Raw genomic sequence first — 24,770 nt, 5'->3', positions numbered from 1 at the left:
TGTCGCAACTAACAACACATTTTAAGTGGATGTTTTGAAGGGCTTGACCAGAATTTATCATGATGTCACTGATGGCCTTTTCCAGTGAGACTCTTCCTAAATCATAAAATGAGATGTGTAAAATGACAGGCGTGGATTAGAGATTAAGCGCTTCTCCCACAAGCAGCCTTGAGCAGGATTAGTGAAGCTGAGATTTAAACACACGTGCCCCAGAAGATATAACAGTGTCAGAGAAAATGTTGACATCTCCTAAAATAATGTACTGCTTTCATCAAAAGGCTTTTTTATGATGAGTTTTTTGAGCAATGCAAACCAGAGTTAGTTGAAGGGTGGGCTTCCCAGGTGGTCCTGGTGGTAAAGAACCTGCCGATGCAGGAGATGGAAGAGACACACGTTTGATCCCTGCATCAGGAAGATCCCCTGGAATAGGACATGGCAACCCACTCCAGTAATCTTGCTTGGGAAATTCCATGGAGGAGCCTGGCAGGCTACAGTCCATAGGGTCTCACAGAGTTGGACACAACTGAAATGACTTAGCACAAGATCAAGGAAGAGTTAGGGAGATAGGGTCCAGAAAGTCACAGAGAAAGGCAATTCTTTCTCTTGGAAAGACAGAGACATTTCTTTCTCTAGGCCAAACATGGGAACAGAGTGAAGAAGATTCAAGGCAGTTTTGAAAGGTAAGGGAAGAGATTTGAGGAAGTTCTACCAAGCTGCCTTACTAAAACAGGATGTGAAAAATCCTAGTGAGGAAGCAAGGCTGATATGGATTATGGACCACAATTCAAAATCTGGGTTTAAAGGAGAGGTTCCAAAGTCTTGCTTCAAGGAAGCATTAGCATTTGTATTTGGAACCATTTGTAAACAGGAGACGTGCAAAAAACTGAGAGAGGTTTGTTTGCCTTAACTAAGTTAAGCAACTTTATTTACAATACTATCTTTCTTGGTGAATCTTTTAATTCTTGAGTGATGTAATTGGAAGCCACTTCTCACATAAAATCCCAACACAGTTACAGACCAAACACTGTTAGGCAGTGGGTGAGTTTGTTAACGGCATTCATACACTAAATTTCTTAAAAAAGTGTTACAGAAGTCAGAGTGAAATTTACGGTGATGCAGGGGTCCAATTCATTATTTTCCCAAGTGATGCAGCCCTTACAACTGTATCTTGATGTTTGAAATCATTAGTAAAAACCAAGATGTAAATTATAAGGGCTTCTGTAGAAAATACCCATCTATTCTTAATAGATATTAAACCATATCATAAACATGACAGTCCTGCTAATGAGTGCCCATCACACAAAGTAACCTCAGCAAAGAGTTTATTTGAATTATGCCGAGGAAATGAGTTTCGGGTAAATTATGTCAAAGCAAAGTCTGCAGGGTAAGAGTCTGAGTTATAAGTGTCAGTTCAGAAACAGCAAACTATTAGTCACCTGGTAATTTTTTTTGGACATCAATCATTTTTTAAAACTGGTAAATAGGCAGCACTTCATTAAATAAATTTCATCTTGGATATTCACAATGTAGATTTTAAAAAGCATCTTGCCTCCTTAAATTCACACATGAATTTGGTGTCAGAAAATCTGAAATAATGGACACCCTGGTGAAGACACATTACTTAACAGGAAAATGTTGGTTCAGCTTCTTATTCAACTCAGGTATTACTGTACAACCAGGGCTGATTTATAATATTAACCTCAGGAAGGAAACTGGGTTGTTTTTCTAAACTTTGGTCTGTAAATTAAACAGAACTTCAAGCTCTTGTGTCCTGACCCCGAACTGGCCAATAGGCATGGGGCCACAGCATCACATCCTAAAAAAATGTCACAAGAAGCTCTGTCATGTGTTTGCTTAAGCAAGCCCTGCTCATGAAGCATCTGTTTCTTAATGAGGTCATGTTTTTATTTTTACCTAATTTTCCAGCTGGGATTATTAAGGTTCAGGAAGGTCTTGCCAGGGGTTGAGAAAGGAGTCAAAAACTCACAGGGTATCAGGACCTAGAATCCTTGGTGAAGGAAACCAGGAGCCCCAGTAATTGGATCCTACACATCTTTTTAAATGCAAATCCTTCAGAGAAGTGATAAAACTCTTAAACTCCCATTTAAAAACAGATGTGTTAGTTACTCAGTCCTGTCTGACTCTTTGTGACCCCATGGATTACAGCCTGCCAAGCTCCTCTGTCCGTGGAATTCTCCAGGCAAGAATACTGGAGTCGGTAGCCATTCCCTTCTCCAGGGGATCTTCCTGACCCAGGGATTGAACCCAGGTCTCCTGCATTGGCAGGCAGATTCTTTACCATCTTCCCACTAGGGAAGCCCTAAACACAAATGCTAAATGTCATATCAATGATGTAATTTAGAAGGAAGAAAATAAATTTTTTTCACCTTATAAATAGCTATGTCAATATCCTTTTGTTTCAAATTCAAGACTATCTTTCAAAAGGGACACTAACAAGCCATTCTAGCATAGTGTCCAAATTTGGGGCTCTGGAGCCGGATAAATTGGATTTAACTTTTCCCCAAGCAGTATACCTAGTTGTTGACCTTAGATCAGTTTAGAGACTTCTCTGCATGTCAGCATCCTCCTTTCTTGGGTGACTCATTAATAGTACTCACTACTCACCTCATGGGATTTTGTGAGGCTTAAGGGATATAAAAGTTGCAAAGTGCTTAGAAAATGTGCCTGACAAATATAAAGGCCCAGTGATTGTTACTGAATTTTATTGTTCTCACTGATATCTTGGGTTTGTTATAATTTTAACTTACGAGTAGTCTAGTCTTACCTAGTTTTTTATAAATTCTGATTACCAGCTGCTAGATGACTAGTGTCTGATTAGTTGACACTAGATTACTAGTGTCTGATAATCAGACACTCAATTTGGGAGACAAGGGGAAATTTTCTAAGCCTAAGAAGGAAAAAAAAAAAATTACACGTTGTGTGTGATATATTTATTTTATGTCACCTTCAACTTGTTGGCTTTCCATACCCATGGCAGACAATCCATAGGGTTTCCCTAGAGAAATACGAATTGGGATTTGATTTCAAAACAAACCAGCTGATCCTAACACTACATCTTTCAATGCTGCCTCTGGACATGGAGCAAAGACCTATTCCCACCTTTCATCTGGGGGCCAAGAAAGACACAGTATGGCACTGCTCCAAACCGGATAGAAAAAAAAATGCACAGTTCATGTTGATTAAAGCTATGGGTTTTGAGGGTAAATACCAAGTTTAATCCTGGCTTCCTTTCACCTCACATCTCACAGCCAGTCCTGACATCTGATTCTGTGTACTTGGCTTTGGTCTATGGTGTTTCCAGGGCCTCTGCAGCCTTTCAAAACATGGCCTCGTTTAATCTAATCGATGGCGGGGGTAGAGTCACACGCAGATCAGCAGAACCAGAGCACTCGCTCCAACCGCAGCAAAACACAGGCGGCCATACTGTTGTGTCTCCACCGCTTCCGAAGTTTCCAGCTGACTATCTGGCCCTGACTCTTTGAGCTGCCTGATTTTTAGCTTAGGAAGCATTTTTGGAGTCTTTCATGATGGAGAGATTCACTTAGCACATTTTATAATTAACCACTCTATGGCAGAACTTCAGCCTGTTTGCAAACTACAGATTTCATGAGTCTAAATAAAATCAGATGGCTCCCCTCTCACATTAGAGGCTGGCCCAACATCAAGAAAATTATTATGTTGGAGAACCATGTGTGCGGCAGGTGAAATCGTTATTCCAAGCCCGTAATAAAAGTTTGACAAGTGAAAAACATAAACTCCAAATGTAAACTTACATTCACTTGAAACTTGCTACAGCTCACATTTGGATTGTAAAACAGCTATAGTCGCATTCTTACCTCCACCCATAGTCCAGGGATGGGAACCATGCTCTTGATAGTTTAAAAAACTTTCTCAAAGAAAGTTTTACTTTACTTGATGTTGACCTGTCCATATGATAGCAAGAAGGCAGGCAGTAAGGCAATTCATTACTGCCTAGGCAGTGTCTAGATGCATCAAAATCTATTTTCTAGAAAGCTGTATTGATACCAGTGGACTGTGTCTCCAAAATCTAGCTTTCTGTTAGGAAGGAACAGGAAAGCAGGAAAAGAGAAGTATTCCCATTCACACGTGGCACAAGAAGCATCACTTCTCAGAACTGTTCATTTAAGTCACTTCATTATGACTTTAACATCATGGACAGAACACGTACAAGACAAAGACTTAAGGCTTGCCTCTGTCTTACATGATAATTCTCAATGTAGGGACATGTTTCAAAGGACTAAGTGAAAGAGCAAGTCAAAGTGAGTAAAAGAACAAAAAAACTTTGGGGGACTTTCCTGGTGACCCAGTGGTTAATGAATCCACCTTATAATGCAAGGGATGCGGGTTGGATCCCTGGTCAGGGAACTATGACCCCACATGTCTGCAGAGCTACTGAGCCTGCACACTTCACAGCCTGTGGACCCTGATGAAAGATCCTGCATGAAGAAACCAAGACCCAATAAGTAAATATATTATTAAAAAAGGAACCAAAAGCTTTATATTCAACTCTCAAGATTGTGTGTTTTAAACCCCTAAGGTTTAGAAAGAGGAAGTAGTGACTAGAGCATGCCATGAGAAACTAAACCCGTTAATAAAAGTGAACTTACATGCAGAGTACATCATGAGAAACGCTGGGCTGGTGGAAGCACAAGCTGGAATCAAGATTGCTGGGAGAATATCAATAACCCCAGACATGCTGATGACACCACCTTTATGGCAGAAAGGAAAGAGGAACTAAAAAACCTCTTGAAGAAAGTGAAAGAGGAGAGTGAAAAAGTTGGCTTAAAGCTCAACATTCAAAAAATGAAGATCATGGCATTCAGTCCCATCACTTCATGGCAAATAGATGGGGAAACAGTGGAAACTGTGACAGATTTTATTTTCTTGGGTTCCAAAATCACTGCAGATGGTGACTGCAGCCATGAAATTAAAAGATGCTTGCTTCTTGGAAGGAAAGCTATGACCAACATAGACAGCATATTAAAAAGCAGAGACATTACTTTGCCAACAAAGGTCCATCTAGTCAAAGCTACAGTTTTTCCAGTAGTCATGAATGGATGTGAGAGTTGGACCATAAAGAAAGCTAAGTGCTGAAGAACTGATGCTTTTGAACTTTGGGACTGGAGAAGACTCTTGAGAGTCCCTTGGACTGCAAGGATATCAAGTCAGTCAAATCTAAAGGAAATCAGTCCTGAATATTCATTGGAAGGACTGATGCTGAAACTGAAGCTCCAATACTTTGGCCACCTGATGAGAAGAACTAATTGACTCATTGGAAAAGACCCTGATGCGGGGCAAGATTGAAGGCAGGAGGAGAAGGTGATGACAGAGGATGAGATGGTTGGATGGCATCACCAACTTGATGGACATGAATTTGAGCAAGTTCTGAGAGTTGGTGATGGACAGGGAAGCCTGGCATGCTGCAGTCCACGGGGTCGCAAAGAGTTGGACACAAGTGAGTGACTGAACTGAAATGATTTTTGATTATACCTTTCATTGCTGATAGACGAAATAAAGTAGAAAAATCATGGGAACAGCCTGGAAATTTTCTCCACAGCTTATGTTTTGAGCACAGAAACGTATTTACCATACACATGAAGCAAACTGCTCATTTTTGAATAGACTCGAGCGAATTCAAAACACTCTGGCAAAACTGAGGTTTCACAGCAGCGCTTTATCACCAAATGTAGCCTGGACATAACATCCAGACCTAAAAAGTAGTAAATGTCTAATAAAAAGGGAGGAAATTACATAGAAGAACAGAGTGGAATTAGAATCCAGAGCATAGTAAACTCAGGCTGATAGCTACAAGCAACAATCTAAAAATAAAGCGCTGGAAACAGAACAGGGAACTCCGTGACCCAAAAGCACACTGGCTACAGAGGCAGGCAAAGCTCTGTAATGGTACACAGATGATTAGGAAATATTTTGTAAGGTTATCTTTGCTACAATTTTTAAGGCTCATACTTTATAACATGTGTTCACAATATTTAGGCGAAAATTGAAATTAAAGAATAATAAAGCAATTAGAAAACAAAATGAATGAAAGCCAGATTCCTTTATGAAAGGGAAATTAAACCCATACCCCCCTATCCCCAGACCTTACATTTCTCAGATTAGGTCATATGTGACACATAAAGAGAAATGAAGTAGGCACTGTTTTATTGGAGAATAAATTACAGAGAATTCTAAAGAAGTACATAGAAATGATCCAATCAAGAAATTAAAAGGAACATGGAGTGTAGTCAGACATCAAAGATTTACGTTTGACGTTTTTTGCAGAGAAACCCACATTTTTCCCACATTATTCTCTTGTAGAATCATGTTCACTTAAGAAAAAGAAAAACTTATTGTACATAAATATTTTTAATAAAACATTTGTTCTCATTAGCATCTTGCGTCCTACCTCTCTGCTGTATCTGCCTATAAAATCTCTTGGTTTAGGAACTCAGGAGGACTGAGAAAGGTGGTGCTAGAAGGTTCTTCATTCCAATTCAGTTGCTTTGAGGGTCCATGAAGCCTCAAAGAAGCTCCATTTACTGCCACTGTGGTTTCCTTACAAAGAAACCTCCCAGATGCTGTCAATGTGTGAAAATAGATCGCTGCTGCTGCTGCTAAGTCGCTTCAGTCGTGTCCGACTCTGTGAGACCCCATAGACGGCAGCCCATCAGGCTCCCCGGTCCCTGGGATTCTCCAGGCAAGAACACTGGAGTGGGTTGCCATTTCCTTCTCCAATGCATGAAAGTGAAAAGTGAAAGTGAAGTTGCTCAGTCGTGTCCGACCTTAGCGACCTTAGGACTGTAGCCCACCAGGCTCCTCCATCCACGGGATTTTCCAGGCAAGACTACTGGAGTGGGGTGCCATTGCCTTCTCCTATCTTGAAGCTAAAGAGGCTCAATTAACAAAGTGTTAAATTGAATTATTATCAGTGATGCTATTGGACAGTTATTTACATTAAGACACCATGTTTGTGCCTTTTTTTTTTTTTTTTTTGCTTAGGTGGTAAGAAGAGTGTCAGTTAAGAAAACTAAGTTCATGATTAATACATGTTAGTTGGAACTTAAGTACTGATTTCTATTTTACTGCTCTAATATACTGACTTATGCAATTGTACTTTTGATGTGAAATTAAGTCCCCAAAGAAAACATAGCAGCCAAAAATCAACATATTGTGAAATGTTCTTTGCCTACTAAAGTGGAAGAAATGTTTTAATTTGATTTTAAAATGACTGTGTTAGCTTAAGAAAACTACATCTGTTTAATAAAATGCAGCAAACAGTGCAATAATTATCAAACCATACTTTGCCCCCAAAAAGATAATGCTAAAAGGAGATATATTGAAAAGTAAATGAATTAGTTAATTAAAAAGCAAAACAGAAGTATATATGAATATAAATAACATCTGGTATCTATAATTTACCCAACTTGGTCCCTGAAATAATTCAATGAAATCGGCACAATTATTCCTATATTTCAGATATGAAAACTGAAGCTTAGAGAGTTTAAATCATCAGACCAACAGGACATAGGCAGAAAGTACTTTAGCAAGAACTGAGCCCAGATGTATCTAATTCTAAAACCAAATCTTAAATACTAAATTAACTTCTCATATATCTAGTAGCCTCGGTCAGTGATTACGAAACACATATTCCTAATTGCTGGGATATTTGTCATATTTAGCCTTAAATTTCTAGTTTCAGGATTGAAATGAGTTTCTTAATGTCACCAGGTAAGGAACACTTTACAATCAACCCTGGTGACTGTTAGGTTTTGTTTCATTTGCTTTGCTCTTAAAAACAAGACTGGAATGGTGACCATAAGCTATTGATTACCTTTGCCAGGAGTCGATGTATCACTGACAGTGGAATAAAACCTGATGAATTTCTGTGTAAACTGATTCACCCTGGATGAGTCCACAGAGTAATTTCTAAGACAAACATCTCTGCATTCCACTGTCAGCTGTGACAGATTTTATCTCATCAGGTCCTGGGTGGACGCTTTATAAGACTGGCAGTAGTAACTTTCTCTTAAACTTTTAAATGGCACCAACAGAAAGGAAGTCTCTGCCACGTGTGCCTAACTTTGGTTTCCGTCCCTCTTAGGAGTTAACCCTAAAAGTGCAAATATAAACAAATGTAATCCCCAAGGGTTATCCGAACCAGGAGAAATCTGGAATTAATTGCCAAGTATGCCGGTTCCTGTTGCAGCTGTTACAAGTGTTTGATTTGGCCAGGGAAGAGAAAAGACGCTGCATACCAATTTCGTGAGCCACAGTGAAGGCGGCGTGGAGGCCATCGTCTTCAATCACCGCGCAGCTGCGCTCGGGAGAACATATGGTCCCAACGTCTGCCATTCCCAGGGTGTCGCATGAATGATGCCCACATAAATCCTGCCCCAGAGAAAGAAAGAAATCATTAAAGTCAATTTACATCCAGAAGGAGCCACCTTGTAGAACCACTTGCTCACTCCAAATGTCAACACTGGGATTTGTTTATGGTATCACCTGCTCAGCTCTGGAAATGGTCCAAAGACAAACTAACAGCATTGACTCTGCTAAGCTTCTCCGGGCCCCAGAAGCACAGAAGGATGATGGGACTCAATTACATTTTAAAAGATGTCCAGGATTGTGGCTTGTCCGTTACAAAAGTAGCCACGGTCTTAACAAAGCTGTATCATGTAACTGTAGGCACGTATGTTATGGATCATTTTCACTTAGGCTCATGCTTAAGAAAGTCTTACTATGCTGACCTAAATTCATGTTAAATGTATCAGAAGTCAAACGTAATAATTTATTTTCCATCACAGGGGCAAAACTGCAATTCTGCCACCTATTTACGGCAGAATATAAATTTCTCAGTCATTTGCATAGAAAACTAAATTTTAATGTATGAGGGTAATTCCTCAAAAGATCATCTCAGTTTCCAAATCAAGTTGTAATTTCATAGATTGTTTCTTTAGAAATGTATACAGTCTTTCCCATAGTGTTTAATGTAGTATTTCTCAACCTGATCAATCCTCAGAAAATATAGGTAACATATTGTGGCTGACTCTTTGTGGTCCCATGGACTGTAGCCCACCAGGCTCCCCTGTCCATGGAATTTTCCACACAAGAATACTGGAGTGGGTTACCATTTCCTCCTCCAGGGGATCTTCCCAACCCAGGGACTGAACCCAAGTCTTTTGAGTCTCCTGAATTGGCAGGCAGAATTTTATCACTAGTGCCACCTGGGAAGTCCCTGTAATACATTATATTTATATAAATGAGTGTATGTATTTGTCTGGTGAGAAGTTGTGTGGCTTATAAGAGTTTTTCAAAGGAGAACACGATCACACCTCACTAATGGTTGTGAAAGTAGCTCAGTTGTGTCCAACTCTTTGCAACCCCATGAACTGTCTCCAGGCCAGAATACTAGAGTGGGTAGCCCTTCCCTTCTCTGGAGGGTCTTCCCAACCCAGGTCTCCCACATTGCAGGAGGATTCTTTACCAGCTGAGCCGCAAGCGAAGCCTGTTACTAATGGTTAAGATGATCAAATTAGATGAAAGAGACATCAACAAGACAATTTTAAATTATGAAGCATAAAGAGAAAATAGAAGCCAAAATTTATGATGTAGATTTGTAATGACAAACTTTCCACTAGATGTTATTTGAATATTAATGGATATTAGCTTTTCTTATATTTGACTCCTGTTTTCAATGAAAATGAATTGAGACTTTGTATATTTCTATTAAAAAAGCCATAAGTGAATAATGGCAGAAGAGTTTTTTAAAATATTAATTACTATGAAAGATGACTGTTTACTAATTGAAATTGTTCTCTCTATTGTAGCTATTAGCTTTGTGTCACCAACTACCACAATGTCTGACTTTTAACAGGAACTCAAAAAATATTTGCTTAATTGAAGGTGAATTCTGACATATAGTCGGATGCAATGTAGACCTCACACACCTTTATTTTTTGTTCATTTTTTTTTTGACAACATAAGCTAATATTTATATTCTACTAGGACAAGGAGAAAAGATGTTTATCTTATGTGGATTTTTGCCTTACTGAACATTGTCACACATGTTTAATATGCTGTATGCTACAAGACCACAATAGACTCCAGGAAGCCAACAGGAGATGTTACTACTATATAACCAATGCCGCCTAGTCAATGTCTACACACGCTTCTAACCCTTCTCTATTTTGCTGCATGGAAGTCCAGCCAAGGTGAATAATATTTAAAAGATATGCCCTACAATCTCCCTAGTACTTTTTCAGATCCTTATTGTGTTCCATATATTATGGGATCCCAGCTGTGATGAACTGTACTGTGGTCGCCATGTCATTATAACTTCAGACAGTGGAAATCTCAGCCAAGTAGCTTTGGTGAATCCAGTCACCAAACCAACAATAGACTCCCAAAGTCTCCTGGGTATCCTCATATGCCATCCCGTGGGACGTCAAATTACTGCTGTTGAGAACAAATTAGTAGTTTTTAAAATTGAAATTAGAACACACGTTTGCATAACAATCGGTCTTTGAGATAATTGTATAGTAGAATGCATGTTTTAATCCATTTTTTTCCTCCAGTCGTTTTAGTAGCTTTAAGACCAAAGACCCAGGTCATGGTTTAAGTGAATTGCTGGACACTGTAGGTTATTTCTGCACATGCAAATTTTTTTTTTTTTTTTTTTTTTAAAACCAGGATTTATGTTTACCTTCGCAGTTTGGGTTATTATTTTCAAATGATAAAATCTAAGAAATGTTTCCCCTTCTTACGCTTTACTTCATTAATAAGCTTGGATGAAGAGTCACAGCTAATGGAAATGACCTCTTGTTCTACACAGAGTTTAATGTGGATTCTTCCTCTCTCTCTCTGTTTACTGATAATCAATTGCTCATTAGAGCCCATCAACCCTCCTTGTCATCCTTGAATTGCATTAAATGCATTTGGCCCTTTGCCATGGAAATTTGTACATGTGACAAAATTATGAACAAAAGCAGTTTTTTTTTAAATCACATTGATTAAACCCCTTGACTGCATAGCCACAGTCTTTATTTCTGTAACTGTAATTATGTGAACTGGCAACCTTTCCATTTTACTCATGCAGTTTCAAATCATGGCAGCCCACTTACGGTGTCTTCCTCAAGACTGACAGTGAATGCCTGTGCTTCTTTGTGATCCAATGTTCATTCCAATCCATTAAAACTGAACTTGTGCAACAAATTATTAAGAATATAGCATATCAAACTCATCTCTATTTTCTGATGATGATTTATAACAACATTTACAGGTGCAAAGCTTATTGATGTTTATAGGTGTTTTTGTTTTTTTAATTCAGAGCAGGATTAAGTATCCTAGTGAGGCAATAGCATATCTACCTATCTATCTGTCTGTCCATCCACTCATCTATCTTCCAAAACTGGAGGTAGAAGATACTAAAGGAATGAAAATCACAAAAGTATCCACATAAGAGTCAAATGAATTAAGAGTGCTGACAAGGACTTTTCTGCTTAGTGTAAATCTGAAGGTAAGTTATATCTGTCATGTTAAAGATGGTCCTTTTTAAGCAGGATTGATTTTATGATATTGAAATGTGTAGACAATGATGCAATGGAAAATTTAATACAATGTAAGGGTTACAAGAGCATGCAGAGATTTGACCAGTGGGCTTCTGGGGTGTTCCTGGCCAGGCGACAGGTCTGGGACAGTGTACCTAAAATAGAGCTGAAATGGTCAGCAAGACCAGGGAAAGTGTGACAGAGAGGTCACTGACATGGTGACCAGGGGTGGCCATTTACAATATCATGAATATGGCAGTATCTGTGATTCATCATGGAGTTTAGAAGGACTCACAGTGTCCCAGACCTATTCTTGCAGATGGAGTGGGGAGCAGGGAGCCAGCAAAGGATGCTACCTTGAAATGCAGGTGCCTAGAAGCTAATAGAACTTGGAAAAGCAAAGTGATTGGTACTGGGTGGGGAAAAGGAACTAAGCAGACATGAATGTGCAAACTGGAAGTAAGAGCAAGAGATGCAGGGGAGACTGGTCTCTCAGGCAGCACAAACATGCTGAGGGAAGGAAGGAACACAGAGGCTGATAAGAGCAGATCTGATCACATCTGCAGGACAGCAGCCAGAATGAAGGCAGAGCACTTTGGAAGGGGGAATCTGGAGTTAACTAACACTTCAGTTCAGTTCCGTTCAGTCGCTCTGTCGTGTCCAACTCTTTGTGACCCCATGGACTGCAGCACACCAGGCCTCCCTGTCCATCACCAACTCCCAGAGTTTACGCAAACTCATGTCCATCAAGTCAGTGATGCCATCCAACCATCTCACCCTCTGTCACCCTCTTCTCCTCCCACCTCCAATCTTTCCCAGCATCAGGGTCTTTTCCAATGAGTCAACTCTTCGCATCAGGTGGCCAAAGTATTGAAGTTTCAGCTTCAGCATCAGTCCTTCCAATGAATATTCAGGACTGATCTCCTTTAGGATGGACTGGTTGGATCTCCTTGCTGTCCAAGGGACTCTCAAGAGTCTCCTCCAACACCACAGTTCAAAAGCATCAATTCTTCAGCACTCAGCTTTCTTTATAGTCCAACTCTCTCATCCACACACGGATACTGGAAAGACTGGCAGAGTAATGTCTCTGCTTTGTAATGCACTATCTGGGTTTCTCATGGCTTCTCAGCTAGACCCCTACCTACTGTTGATCAGCTGGTCATTGCTGTTGAGGTGCTCGACAGTTGTGGCGAAGTGATGCTCAGCCTAGATTCTCCCAGTGTTCGTAACAGTACTTTCTATTAAATATTTACACAGATATTACCACCGATAAGGACAAACCTGGGCTTCCCTGGCGGCTCAGTGGTAAAGAATCCGCCTGCCAGTGCAGGAGATGCAGGTTCGATCCCTGGGTTGGGAAGATCCTCTGGAGGAGGGAATGGCAACCCACTGCAGTATTCTTGCCTGGAGAATGCCATAGACAGAGGAGCCTGGCCGGCTACAGTTCATGGGGTTGCAAAGCGTCGGACACAACTGAACCACTGAGCACACACAGGAGGACAAGCCCGGAGCTCAAGGGAAGGGCAGAGGAGAGGGTTTACGTAGCCTTGCGTGTCTGCCTACCTGTCTGCCCAGTTCCTAATGAAGAAGGATTATTGATAGGAGAAAGTGGTGTGGTACATATTATGACCATCAGTATAACTCAGATATACGCTTATGCATCATAATTCATATTTGTCCTGTGGAATCCGATTCTTTTAAGTTTTTTTTGATGTGGAGCATTTTTAAAGTCTTTATTGAGTTTGTTACAATACTGCTTCTGTTGTATGTTTTGGTATTCTGGCCTCTACGAATGAGGGATCTCAGTTCCCTGGCCAGGGATTGAACCAACAGCCTCTGCCTTGGAAGGTGAAGTCTTAACCACCAGATTGCCGGGGAAGTCTCCCTGGATCTGATTCTTGAGGTGCCATTTCCCTCTCTGGCTACCTAAATGGCATCCCCCAATAACAGAGGGTCTTATGTGGACCTCAGCGGAGACTAAATTATTTGGGTATGTTAAGCCGAACAAGACGATGTCCCATGTTATGCAATCTTCATCTGGGCTTCTGGATACAGCTAGGTGACAGAAAACACAGAGAGCCCTGCTGGATTAGGGACCAAGGGACCTGGGTACACTCACTCCTAAAACAGTTACTGTGTGTTCACAATCTGCCAGACACTGTACTAGGTGCTGGCAGGATAGTGAATAAATAAAATAAGATCTGATCTCAGTGGTTAAGAAATGTGACATGATTTAGACACATCAAGAGGGACGCAGAGTGAACAGACTATTGAGGGATTTCAGAAGAGGAATGATGCGTTCTCCTTGGGGAACTCAGTAAAGGTGTCTCAAAGGAGGTCACTGGATCTTGAGGGATGAAAAGATGTTTGACAATGTTAAAAAAAAAAAAAAAGTGAAAGTGTTAGTCTCTTGGTCATGTCTGACTCTTTGCGACCCCGTGGACTATAGCCCACCAGGCTACTCTGTTCTGGAATTTTCCTGACAAGAATACTGGAGTGGATTAATATTTCCTCCTCCAGGGCATCTTTCCAACCCAGGGATCAAACTCGTGTCTCCTGCAGCCCCTGTATTGGCAGGTGGATTCTTTACCACTGAGCCACCCGGGAAGCATAATCTTTATCTCTATGGTACGTCTGGTGAAATTCAATAATCTACACAGTAGATTCCATACAATCTGCACAGTACAATCCATACAAAATGCACTGAGAAAGATATTCCAGAAAAGAAGTTGAAAGTGATGGACAAGACACCTGAGGACGTCATTAACTTGCCTGTCTCCCACTGGCCCTATCAGATCGGTCCCTGGGAGTCACTGACTCCATCTCCCAAATGTCTCAGGTAGCCATCCTCTCTTTCCTCTCATTGTTCCTTCCTGTCTATCACCTAAGGCTTCTAACGGGTCCTTTGTCTCCTGTGAGATCCCTACCTATACGCTGCAGTCAGTTACCTCTTAGCCTCCTGATGTTGTGCTGGGGGCTAAACGGCTTCAGTCATGTCCAACTCTCTGTGATCCTATGGACTGTAGCCAGCCAAGCTCCTCTGTCCATGGGATTTTTCAGGCAAGTATACTGGAATGGGTAGCCTCTACCTCCTCCAGGGCACCTTCCTGATTCAGGGATCGAACCTGAATCTCTTGTGTCTCCTGTGTTTCTTGAATTGGCCAGCGGGCTCTTTACCACTAGCGCCACCTGGGAAGCCCCTGTCCTTTCATGTGTGTGTGAAGTCGCTCGGTCGTGTCCAACTCTTTGCGACCCCATGGACTGTAGCCCACCAGGCTCCTCTGTCCATGGGATTCTCCAGGCAAGAATACTGGAGTGGGTTGCCATTTCCTTCTCCAGGGGATCTTCCTAACCCAGGGATCGAACCCAGGTCTCCCGCATTGCAGGCAGACGCTTTATCCTCTGAGCCACCAGGGACCTAAACCTTATTATATTTCCCAGGATTGCCATGCTGCCTCTGGGCAACTCCAAGAATTAATTTGGTGTTTCTACAATGCCTATATCCTCCTTATGGATCTGGTTAATTCTTCTCTTTCTTCCAAACTGAACTCAGATGGGTAAGGCTACCTTTTAATGTACTCCCATGACATTTAATGACCACATTTCTTAAAACATCATCACACTATATAACAACCATCTACTTCCTTTTCTGTTTCCTACATTAGGATTCTTAGGGAAAGGGCCACTTTTCAGACCTCTGAATCTTTCTTTGCCTATTAGAAATATATTGAATGCTTGCATAAATTCATTGTAATATTTCTATCTTAGAGACCACTTGAGAGGACAAACTTCCCTCTCAGCCATTTGTCAGCTGTTACTGGGAGAAGCTTATCTCTGTTTCTCTTTGTATGAATGTCCTTATGTGTCAAATGATAGTAAGATCAGATGCGTGGAGATTGCTGAAAGAATTAATTCTTAAATGATTTATGACTATGAATAGCATCTTATGAAATGCTCAACAAAAGCTGGTTGAATCCAAATCAAATCTATCCATCCTTTGAGGACCAATTCAATTCTCCATTTACAATAAGGCCTGTATAAATATGCAGAGGCAGAATTGATTGTTCCCTTCTCTTTCCTTTCTCAGCTTTTGTTCATAGCTCAGTTGCAGCAATTATTAGAGCTTTCCTAATATTAGAATGATAGATGCATATATGTGAGCTTCCCAGGGAGCACTAGTGGTAAAGAACCAGCTTGCCAATGTAGGAGAGGTGGATTTCATCCCTGGATTGAAAAGATCTCCTGGATGAGGGCGAGGCAACTCACTCCAGTATTCCTGCTTGGAGAATCCCATGGACAAACAGAGTCTGGAAGGCTATAATCCACTGCATCAACTGAAACAACTTAGCTTGCAGGCACAGCACATATACATATACGTAAGCCGACAAAGGTCTGTATAGTCACAGCAATGGTTTTTCCAGTAGTCATGTACAGATGTGGGATTTGGACCACGAAGAAGGCTGAGCACTGGAAGAATTGATGCTTTCGAATTATGGTGCTGGAGAAGACTCTTGAGAATCCCTTGGACTGCAAGGAGATCAAACCAGCTAATACTAAAGGAAATCAGTCCTGAATATTCATTGGAAGGACAGATGCTGAAGCTGAAGCTCCAATACTTTGACAACCTGATTCGAAGAGCCGACTTATTGGAATAAGACCCTGATACTGGGAAAGATTGAAGGCAGGAAGAAAAGAGGGCAGCAGAGGATGAGATGGTTAGATAGCATCACTGACTCAGTGGATATGAATTTGAGCAAACTCAAATGGTGGATGATGGGAGATGGTGGAGGACAGGGGAGCCTGGTGAGCTGCAGTCCATGGGGTCACAAAGAGTTGGACATGACTTAGCGACTAAATGACAACACACATATATCTGCTTCCTCTCCCCTGGTGACAAGCCAGAGTAGGCAGGGATAAGATATTTTCTTACTCCCTTCAACTCCCTAAATGAGAGTCTCACAAATAGGAAATGCTTAGATGCATGAGCTGAATAAAAGAGAGACAACACTGAAATATATCCTCTGTGTTGTGGTTTATTGTCTCTGATCTATAGAATATTCTTCACAGCTACTTAATTTAGACATAATTTACTTACAACATTATGTTAGTTTCAGGTGTACAAAATAATGATTCAATAGCAAAATGATTGCCATAGTAATTCTACTTAACATCTATCACAAAGTTTTTCCCTCTTGATGCAGAACTTTTAAGACCTACTCTCAGCAATTTTTAATTCATAATTTATTATTTAAACGTCAACTTCAGCTGCTGAAGCTTCCCCATCTTCCCATTTCTGAGTTATTTAGCTTTTTACCAGTTAGAATTGACCTATTGGCTATGATTCTTTGAGAAGGCTTCCCTTTTCAGTTTAAATGGGATTTGAACTCAAACGTGTGACAGAATCAGTTAATCTAGCCTACAAGCAAATAAGAAAAAGCTCATTCTTCTCCCTCTTCCAAGCTCCCAGTCTTCTTCTAGGGCCCCCTATTATGATAACCTTGCAAGAAGCTAGCTAATAATTCTGAGTGGAGTCCCCGTTCCAGTGTAAGAGGCCCCCTTATAAAGCCTTACAGCATTACAAGGAAGAATGCAGATTGGCAGTTTGGGATTGACATGTACATGTGCTATGTATGTACATAGCGTACATACATCAGATGTTCAACATCTGCTATGTTTGAAACAGAAAACCAACAAGGACCCACTGCATAGCACAGGGAACTCTGTTCAACACTCTGTGATAGACTGAATGGGAAAGGAACTTTGAAAAAAGAATAGATACATGTATTTGCATAGTTGAATCACTTTGCTGTATGCCTGAAACTAACACCAATATTAAAAATACTTAAAAAACAAGACCAATTACAGGAGCAAGGTGTTAACTGACAGACAGTTACCTGTTAACTGGCACAATGATGATTCATGAGAATGAATGAACTGTTTCTATTGCATAGTCTGAGAGCTGGTTCAGTTTCAATCCAACACTTCCAAATCATGAAAAAGTCAAGCTTTCATTGATGATGTGCAGAGGGCAGAAAATATTAAACAAACAATTTCCCACTTTGTTCTCAAGCAGGTAGGTGTTTTATCTCTAAAGAAAATAGCATGGCCTCCAAAATGGATTTAGGAATTTGTCTTTAGAGAAACTATCCTAAAAAAAAAAAAAAGAAAAAAGGGGAAGCCAAGAACCAGAAAAGAATTCTGGAAGGCAAAAATAAATCCTAGGGCGATCGGATTTCTACTGTTTGATGGAAGAAGTGGTGTGAATTCCAGTGTAAGTGCCACTCCGGAATGAAAACTGCTCCTCTTGCAAAAAAAAAGTGGCTGGTGCTAAGTTTCTCTAATTAGGACAGCGCCAAGTGCTGGGGTACAGTCCTAACAGTGAAGTCTGTTAGTTTGATAAATGAATTACCAGCAGTATTCTGCTGACTTCTAGACACAGCATTCAAGGTGGCCTCAGCTAGTCAACAGGGGTGGAAAACATATCCTCACACATTTGCTTCATGCCTGAAAAACAAGCAATTTAGGAGAAGACATCTGGACACAGAATTTGAACAGTGCTCAGAGCCCATCAAAACATGGATTTCACGGCTTGGCGTCTGGCTGCTAAGCAACGTACTTCTTACATTCAAAACAGAGTTGTAAAAGTGGGATCCTGGTGCCAACTCCGGGTATTGCTCATTGAAAAAAAACAGCCATGAAAGTTTTTCTTTAGATCCCAGATATCTGATTTCCATGAAACTGAAGATCTCAGATCATTTCTCCTTTAGTTCCCCTTGGTTTCCACAGTCTGAAGTAATAACCAGAGACTGACATTGTATTTTAAAGTACTCCCCAGTGAATGCTATGTGAGAATCTTGCAATATTCTTCTCAGCTCCTTAATTAATAGTGCCTTTTAAAATTAGATGCATATAATCATGATAACATGCTTTTTAAATATTTGGTTCTCATCAAGTTAGATGTATATACCAGAGGGCCAGCCACCAGCTAAATGAGATTTACTTTACTGCTGCTACTTGGCAAGGAGGCCAGGGAGGGCCTATGTAAAATATTTTCCATGTGTAGACTAGCTTGAAAAATGAATGTCCTTATAGTACTTATTAAAATGAAGATAGATGTTAGTTTATTCCTTCCTTATCTATTAAAAGGTACTGATATATTCCAAAGCTTGGAAAATAGGAATTGTTAACTACTCAAATCAAATCCAGAAAAGGCAACAGGCAAATCATTTTGAATCACTGACTAGTTTTACTTTTTTTCTTTTTATTCTCAGATGCAATTAGGAAAATTATAGGGCAGAAACTAGGGAGTCATGGGGTCTTCTATTTATGTTTATTTTAAAAAATTATGGAATCTGCATTTGTATTAAAAATGAAAGTGCACCATGACAATATTCAAAGGGAACACTTTGGAGTAGTATGCCTACAAAAGTATTTTTTCTTCTGTCTTTGGAGAACTTCCTTCCATAAACTCTCTGAAGCCTCCTTCTTGGCAGCCTCTAGTGATGTAGCAAAGCAAGAAATCCAGACACGGAAAGTTGCTTACCAAAAAAAAAAAAAGCAAAAAAAACTGGAAACCAAATAAGAAAGGGACAGTTTTACAGAGGAACTTCACTTCATATGGAAGGCTACAAAAGTGAATGCTCTTCCATTTTAAAGATTAATGTTGTGCAGAAAAATTAAAGGATGGTGTCCCAGAGATCACTTAATGAAGAGGAAGATTTTCCATCTTGCAAAGCACGGTGTCCCTAACTGCTGCCCTCCAGCGTCTTTATTTACATGTGGTTTACATTTATGTCCACACCATGAACCACAAGTGTGTCTTCACTCCAAATCTATCAACACTTTTCCTTCATACCAGGAGTGCCTTAGTAAAAATAGGAGAATTAGGTGGTGGAACTGTGTGATTCTGAAACCTCCTGCAAGCCGTCATTGAATTTCCTGTCCTGTTTCCGTTCATTCCCTTTTGTACTATGATTTTGCATAATATTCCAAAGTTTCTAATCCTTCATCTGTCCTGAATGGATCCCAAACACTTAAAGAATGTGCTATCAAGGTCCATTCTTACCAGACATCTGAGAGCATGACTCAAAACTGCCAATCAGAGGACAGTTGTGAAAACCGAGGCTCAGAGCTCCCAGCAAACCCAGCACAAAACCAGCTCGGACTATGTATCCGAATGTCACACTTTTGTGGTGGTCTACATAGGTACTGGGTTACTCCCAGAACCTCTGAGTCTATAAAGATCATTTTTCTCCCCCTCCCTTTACCTCCGTCCTTAAAAGAGGGAAATCCTGGAAAAACATTCCTTCATGTCTTGACTCTCTGCCCAGATCTTTCCGCTCTGGGACTTCAGAAACATTATCCAAAACCCAAACATGCGAGTTGGATGTGACCCTTGACTGGCAGCTGTGGACAGCCTAGCAGAGCTTGCTGTGCACTGAAGGACCAGGCAAAGCCGTTGCTAAGGAACCTCACAAGACTGGTTTCTATACCCTCCTGGCCCTCCTGCATCTCTTCCATCCAAGGAACCAAGTTTCCACCAAAGTGGGTATGTCAGAACTCCATTAGAAAGCCAGATGAGAAAATGAATCCTTCCTTTAGAAAGTCTTCCTTTGACTTATGCCCGGAAAGAGGTTCAAGGAAGAAGGTTGGGCATTTACAGAGCAAGATGGTGGATAAGAGTGACTACAGTGAATCACCCATCACAGCCCTTTCCATCAGGTTAGCCAAAGTTCTACCTTTGGGTTCATTGTAAAGTAGATGACCCCTGATTCCAAAGACAGACTCAGCTTTCCCCTTTTCCCCATGGGAACCGTGCACATTTCCCCAAGCATGCTAGCCCCATTTTATCCTATTTATGTCTCTGTGGTACCAGATCTCGGACTGGAGACATCCTAACTGATGGATTGATGTCTAAGCCCGACATGGTCATTTAAGGTTTGATTAACTGCTGACTGTATCCTCTGAACACAGGAGCACAGTGGGAGGCGGTCATGGGTTTCCTGCAAGGAACAGGTCAGCAAACCCATGGGGCCAGGCAGTTCGTGGCAGAAAGAAGGCTGTCAACAAGGCCGCCCCTTTGACCTACCTCCTTACTGCAGGGCTTGAACCACTCACCCAGGCGGGACCTACCTCCCGAGTAAACAGGATGGCCGCGTCATAGTGCTCCTCGTGATCATCCCCCAGCTGGTTGTGTTGGTGCTGCCACTTGCAGAAGTTCTTGAGCGTGGTGGCCGCGTTCTTGCTCACCTCCAGGCTCTTGTCCTTGTCGCTCAGCACCACCACCTTCACCACGACCAGGCGGATGTGGTTCTCGATGCTGGCGTGGCTGTACAGTTTGTTGGCGATGGAGGCCAGGGTCAGCAGGTAATGCTGGAGGCCCCGGCCGTACATCCGCGCCATGGACGCGTCGGCCACCAGGAGCAGCTCCACCTGGCGGGCCCGGGAGATGGAGCGGCGCCGCCGCCGCCACCACGTCCGTGGTCCCTGACTTCCGTCGGACGAGGGGGCCGACTGGCCCGGGAGCTGCTGCGGGGCCAGAGCCCAGCGTCCGTCCGCGCGGCGGGGCGCCGGGGGGCGCTCGTGGGCGCCTGGCGGGGACGCGAGGGTCTCGCAGCTGGTGCGAGGAGGCAGAGCCTCAAAACTGAAACCCTCGCGGGTGTAGACGTGCAGGATCCGCGCGGACCCGTCCCCGTAGACGCGCGCATCGTCCTCCGCCTCCGCCCAGGGACCGCGCAGCAGCGGATGCAGGCTATAGCGCGCGCGCTTGACCGCAAAGAAGCCGTCGAGGCCGCCGCAGAGGTCAAAGACGGCCAGCGAGCGCGGGCTGCCGTCCACCGTGCCGCGGTAGAAGCAGTGGCCCCGGTGGCGCCGGGTGGCGTTCGGCCCGCCTCCTGTGGGCACCAAGCCAGCGGTGCCCACCGAACCGTCCCTCTCCAAGTCCAGGAGGAACCGCCGACCTCCCGCGTAGACGAGGTAGCCCACCTTGCCGCCGCCGGAGTAGAGCTGGTCGATGTTCTGCACGAGCCCGCGGCTCCCGCGCTGCGGCGCCAGGGGGTGCGGGTGGCCCGGAGGCTCGGCCGGCTCCTGCGCCTCCTCCCCCCGCCGTCCGCGGGGCTGGGCGGCCGCAGCCACAGCAGCAGCCCGAGGCTGCCCGGCTTTATCCTGGGCAGGTGCCGCGGCGGGGCCGGCGGCCACCGGGGGCAGGCGGAGCGCGCACAGCATCAGGGACGCCCACCCGAGCAGCATAGTGCGCTGCCCGCGGGGAGGGGCTGCGCGCCGGCGGGGACTTGGTGGGTTATTTGTTATTCGCTCTGGAAGTTACCCGTGCGGGAGGTGGGGACACACATACACTTGCTTGCAAGGTTGAATCTAGTGTCGGAGGGAGGGGGAACCCGGTAGCAGCGCCAGCCTGTCCCGGCCGCGATGCCAGCGTGCGAACTTTTCTTTGTTGCTTTGGAAAATGTTTGGATTCGGGCTCCGAAAAGAGGAGGAAAGAAAGAAAAGGGGGGGCGGTGGGGGGGGGGGGAAGACACACACACACAAAAAAGCCGGGTTGCCGAGATTCAGCAAGTACTAGAAAAGGGGCGGAGGGGGGGAACCCAACTCAGCCAGGATCGGGGCACCAAAAAAAGTCAGGAAGGTGCCGCGCACCAGGCTGGTGACTGGTGCATGCTTTCCTCCAGGCTCCTTGCTGCTCCCGACCCGCCGGTCGCGGGGTTCCCAGCTCCGGAGCCGGCTTCCTCTCTTATTTGGGGGGTCTCCTTGACTCTACTGGAACCGGCCGGAAGGGAAGAAGAAGAGGGAAAAAAAAGGCAGAAAAATTAAAACAAAAATGCCAGGGGCGGCCTGCGGCGAGCCAGCGAAGCGGCGCGTCTGGGTCCCTTCGGATGCGGTGTCTTCCTGCCCGCCGTCATCCCCAGTCTGCCGCTGCGAGTGCCGAGAGCAGCGCGAGCGCTGTGAAGATGCGAGGAGGTGGAACAATGAATTTATAGCGGCATGCCATCCTGCAATGGCAATTTCAACAATTCGTCACTGCAAGCTGCCTCTTAAAGGGAGAGCTCCCCCCACCACTCCCACCCTTCCTGGTCCGCGCCTAATCAGATGGGGGAGGGCGGGCCTGGGGTGGGGTGGGGGTGGGGGTTGATCGAGGAAAGGGCGACCGCGGAGGAGGAAGGGACCCGGCGAGGTGGAAGGAGGGAGGAGGGAGAGAGCAAGGGCGAAGGGGGAGAAAAAAGTATTTGAGGAAGCAAAACAGATTTCCTTGGCCTCATTTAAAGCCGCAGAGGCTCGGGGTTTGTCTGATATTTCACAACCAATGGGGTTGGCTAACCTCGGCTTACCTCATCTCCAGAAGGGGTGTTTTGGGTGTGCTTTTCAAGTTACTGAGACGTTTTAAGTCTCTCCCTGCCTCCTTCTCGCCTGCTTTTCTTTGCCTCGGTAGGAAGTTCCTGCCGCAAGTTTTCCCCCCGTCTCTTTGCACGCCGGTGCGCGCCGGCCTCGCAGACCTTGCAGCAGCATCCACCAGCCACGGGCTTTCGGCTTCCCGTGCACCCCCTCGCCCCGCGCTCCCGGTACCAATCTCCTCCCTCCACATTCCCCAGACTCTTCGCTGTCGCGTTCGGATGCCCGCTAGGCTAGGGTTTCGGGTGACTAACTTCTCCCAGCCTCCAGCAGAGGGGCCGGGCCGCTGGCGCGCCGCTGCGGTGTCCCCGGGCAGGGCCGCGGGAGGCCTGGGAACTCCTCGCCTTTGTGTGCGAGCCGCGCGCTCCCCGCTTTCCCCACCGCGCTTTTCATCCGCGCCCACAATCTGTCACTGAATCCTGGATGACTGCAACTTCCTTTGCTTTGCTTTATGACGGCCAGGTTGAAAGCGTTAACTCATTTCCCCCCCGTAGTATTAAAAAAATAATGTACCCACACTTCACTTCTTCCTTCAGCTAAAATGATGCTAACATGATAAATACCCATGAGTGAAGTGACGTGAAAGTTGCTCAGTTGTGTTCGACTCTTTGCAACCCCATGGACTTCTTCCATGGAATTCTCCAGGCCAGAAAGCCTTTCCCTTCTCCAGGGGACCTTCCCAACCCAGGGATCGAACCCAGGTATCCCACCTTGCAGGCCGCATTCTTCACCAGCTGAGCCACCAGGGAAGCCCATAAATACCTATATTTATATTTATTTCTCTTAAAACAGCCACTCTCCACCCTTGGTCCTGACATACTATCATTCTCAGAAATTCCTTGTAGGTGAAAAAGATGACTGTTTTTTGGGAGGAAGGGTGCCAATTGGTGTTATTATGTGAGTGGCATTGTGACTCCAACTTTATTTGTCCCTCCTCTTTCTTTCCTCAAATTATCAACTCTAGCAGAAAAAAAGAAAAAAAAAAAAAGGAAAATCCAACGACTTTCTAACCACTCAGTTCAGTTCAGTCACTCAGTCATGTTCGACTCTTTGCGACTCCATAGATTGCAGCTTGCCAGGCCTCCCTGGCCATCGCCAACTCCTGGAGTTTACTCAAACTCATGACCATTGAGTTAGTGATGCCATCCAACCATCTCATCCTCTGTTGTCCCCTTCTACTCCTGCCTTCAGTCCTTCCCAGCATCAGGGTCTTTTCCAATGAGTCAGCTCTTCGCATCAGGTGGCCAAAGTACTTGAGCTTCAGCATCAGTCCTTCCAGTGAATATCCAGGACTGATCTCGTTTAGGATGGACTGGTTGGATCTCCTTGCAGTCCAAGGGACTCTCAAGAGTCTTCTCCAACACCACAGTTCAAAAGCAGCAATTCTTCAGCACTCAGCTTTCTTCACAATCCAACTCTCACATCCATACATGACTACTGGAAAAACATTCTAACCACTACTGATAATGATTAAAAGGTCTACTCTAGGGACAAGAGCATCTTCCTTCCCCGTTATTCCTAGGCGAATTAATGAATACATCAATGAAAAATGAATCTGCTTTCTACCTCAAATTCAGAAGAATGCATGCCAAGGATAGCAGGGGCACCTCTGTGTAGGCCAAGCGGCAGATGGTTTCTTGTATCCTTGCCAAGAGATTTAATCACTTTTTCAGGGAATCAGGAGGGTCCTGAACTGGACTCAGGTCCTTGGTGGAGCAATGAACCTGAGAATGCCAGAATTGGCCTGCAATGATGCCTGTTGCCCTCTGCCTGGAGCAC

General features: G+C 43.7%; 2 protein-coding genes across 2 annotated transcripts in view; both read right to left on the bottom strand.

The window, feature by feature from the left end:
• Positions 1–21,836, bottom strand: part of ADAMTS5 (ADAM metallopeptidase with thrombospondin type 1 motif 5) — a 56,408-nt gene extending 34,572 nt beyond the window's left edge. Inside the window, exons 1-2 of the mRNA XM_061133920.1 lie at positions 20,721–21,836; positions 8,298–8,430 (exon numbers count right to left, since the gene is read on the bottom strand). Of these exons, the coding sequence (XP_060989903.1) occupies positions 8,298–8,430; positions 20,721–21,836 (1,249 nt within the window). The remainder of the gene's footprint in view (positions 1–8,297; positions 8,431–20,720) is intronic.
• Positions 21,837–21,838: 2 nt separating this feature from the next.
• On the bottom strand, positions 21,839–23,779 carry LOC133049894 (uncharacterized). The gene is made up of 2 exons (XM_061133921.1): positions 22,931–23,779; positions 21,839–22,594 (listed from the first exon to the last, which is right to left on the bottom strand). The coding sequence occupies exons 1-2, from the start codon at positions 23,182–23,184 to the stop codon at positions 22,501–22,503; spliced, it is 348 nt and encodes a 115-aa protein (XP_060989904.1). The 5' UTR covers positions 23,185–23,779; the 3' UTR covers positions 21,839–22,500.
• Between the last annotated feature and the right edge of the window lie 991 nt (positions 23,780–24,770).

The sequence above is a fragment of the Dama dama genome, chromosome 31 (genome assembly GCF_033118175.1).
Source record: "Dama dama isolate Ldn47 chromosome 31, ASM3311817v1, whole genome shotgun sequence".
Classification (NCBI taxonomy): Eukaryota; Metazoa; Chordata; class Mammalia; order Artiodactyla; family Cervidae; genus Dama; species Dama dama.
This window is presented reverse-complemented; position numbering and strand designations above follow the sequence as displayed.

Excerpts from the sequence above, each read along its gene's own strand:
- LOC133049894 (XM_061133921.1), bottom strand. The coding sequence starts at position 23,184 with ATGTGGAGGGAGGAGATTGGTACCGGGAGCGCGGGGCGAGGGGGTGCA. Across the intron at positions 22,595-22,930 it reads ACACCCCTTCTGGAGATGAG|GATGGCATGCCGCTATAAAT; the intron begins GTAAGCCGAGGT and ends TTGCCATTGCAG.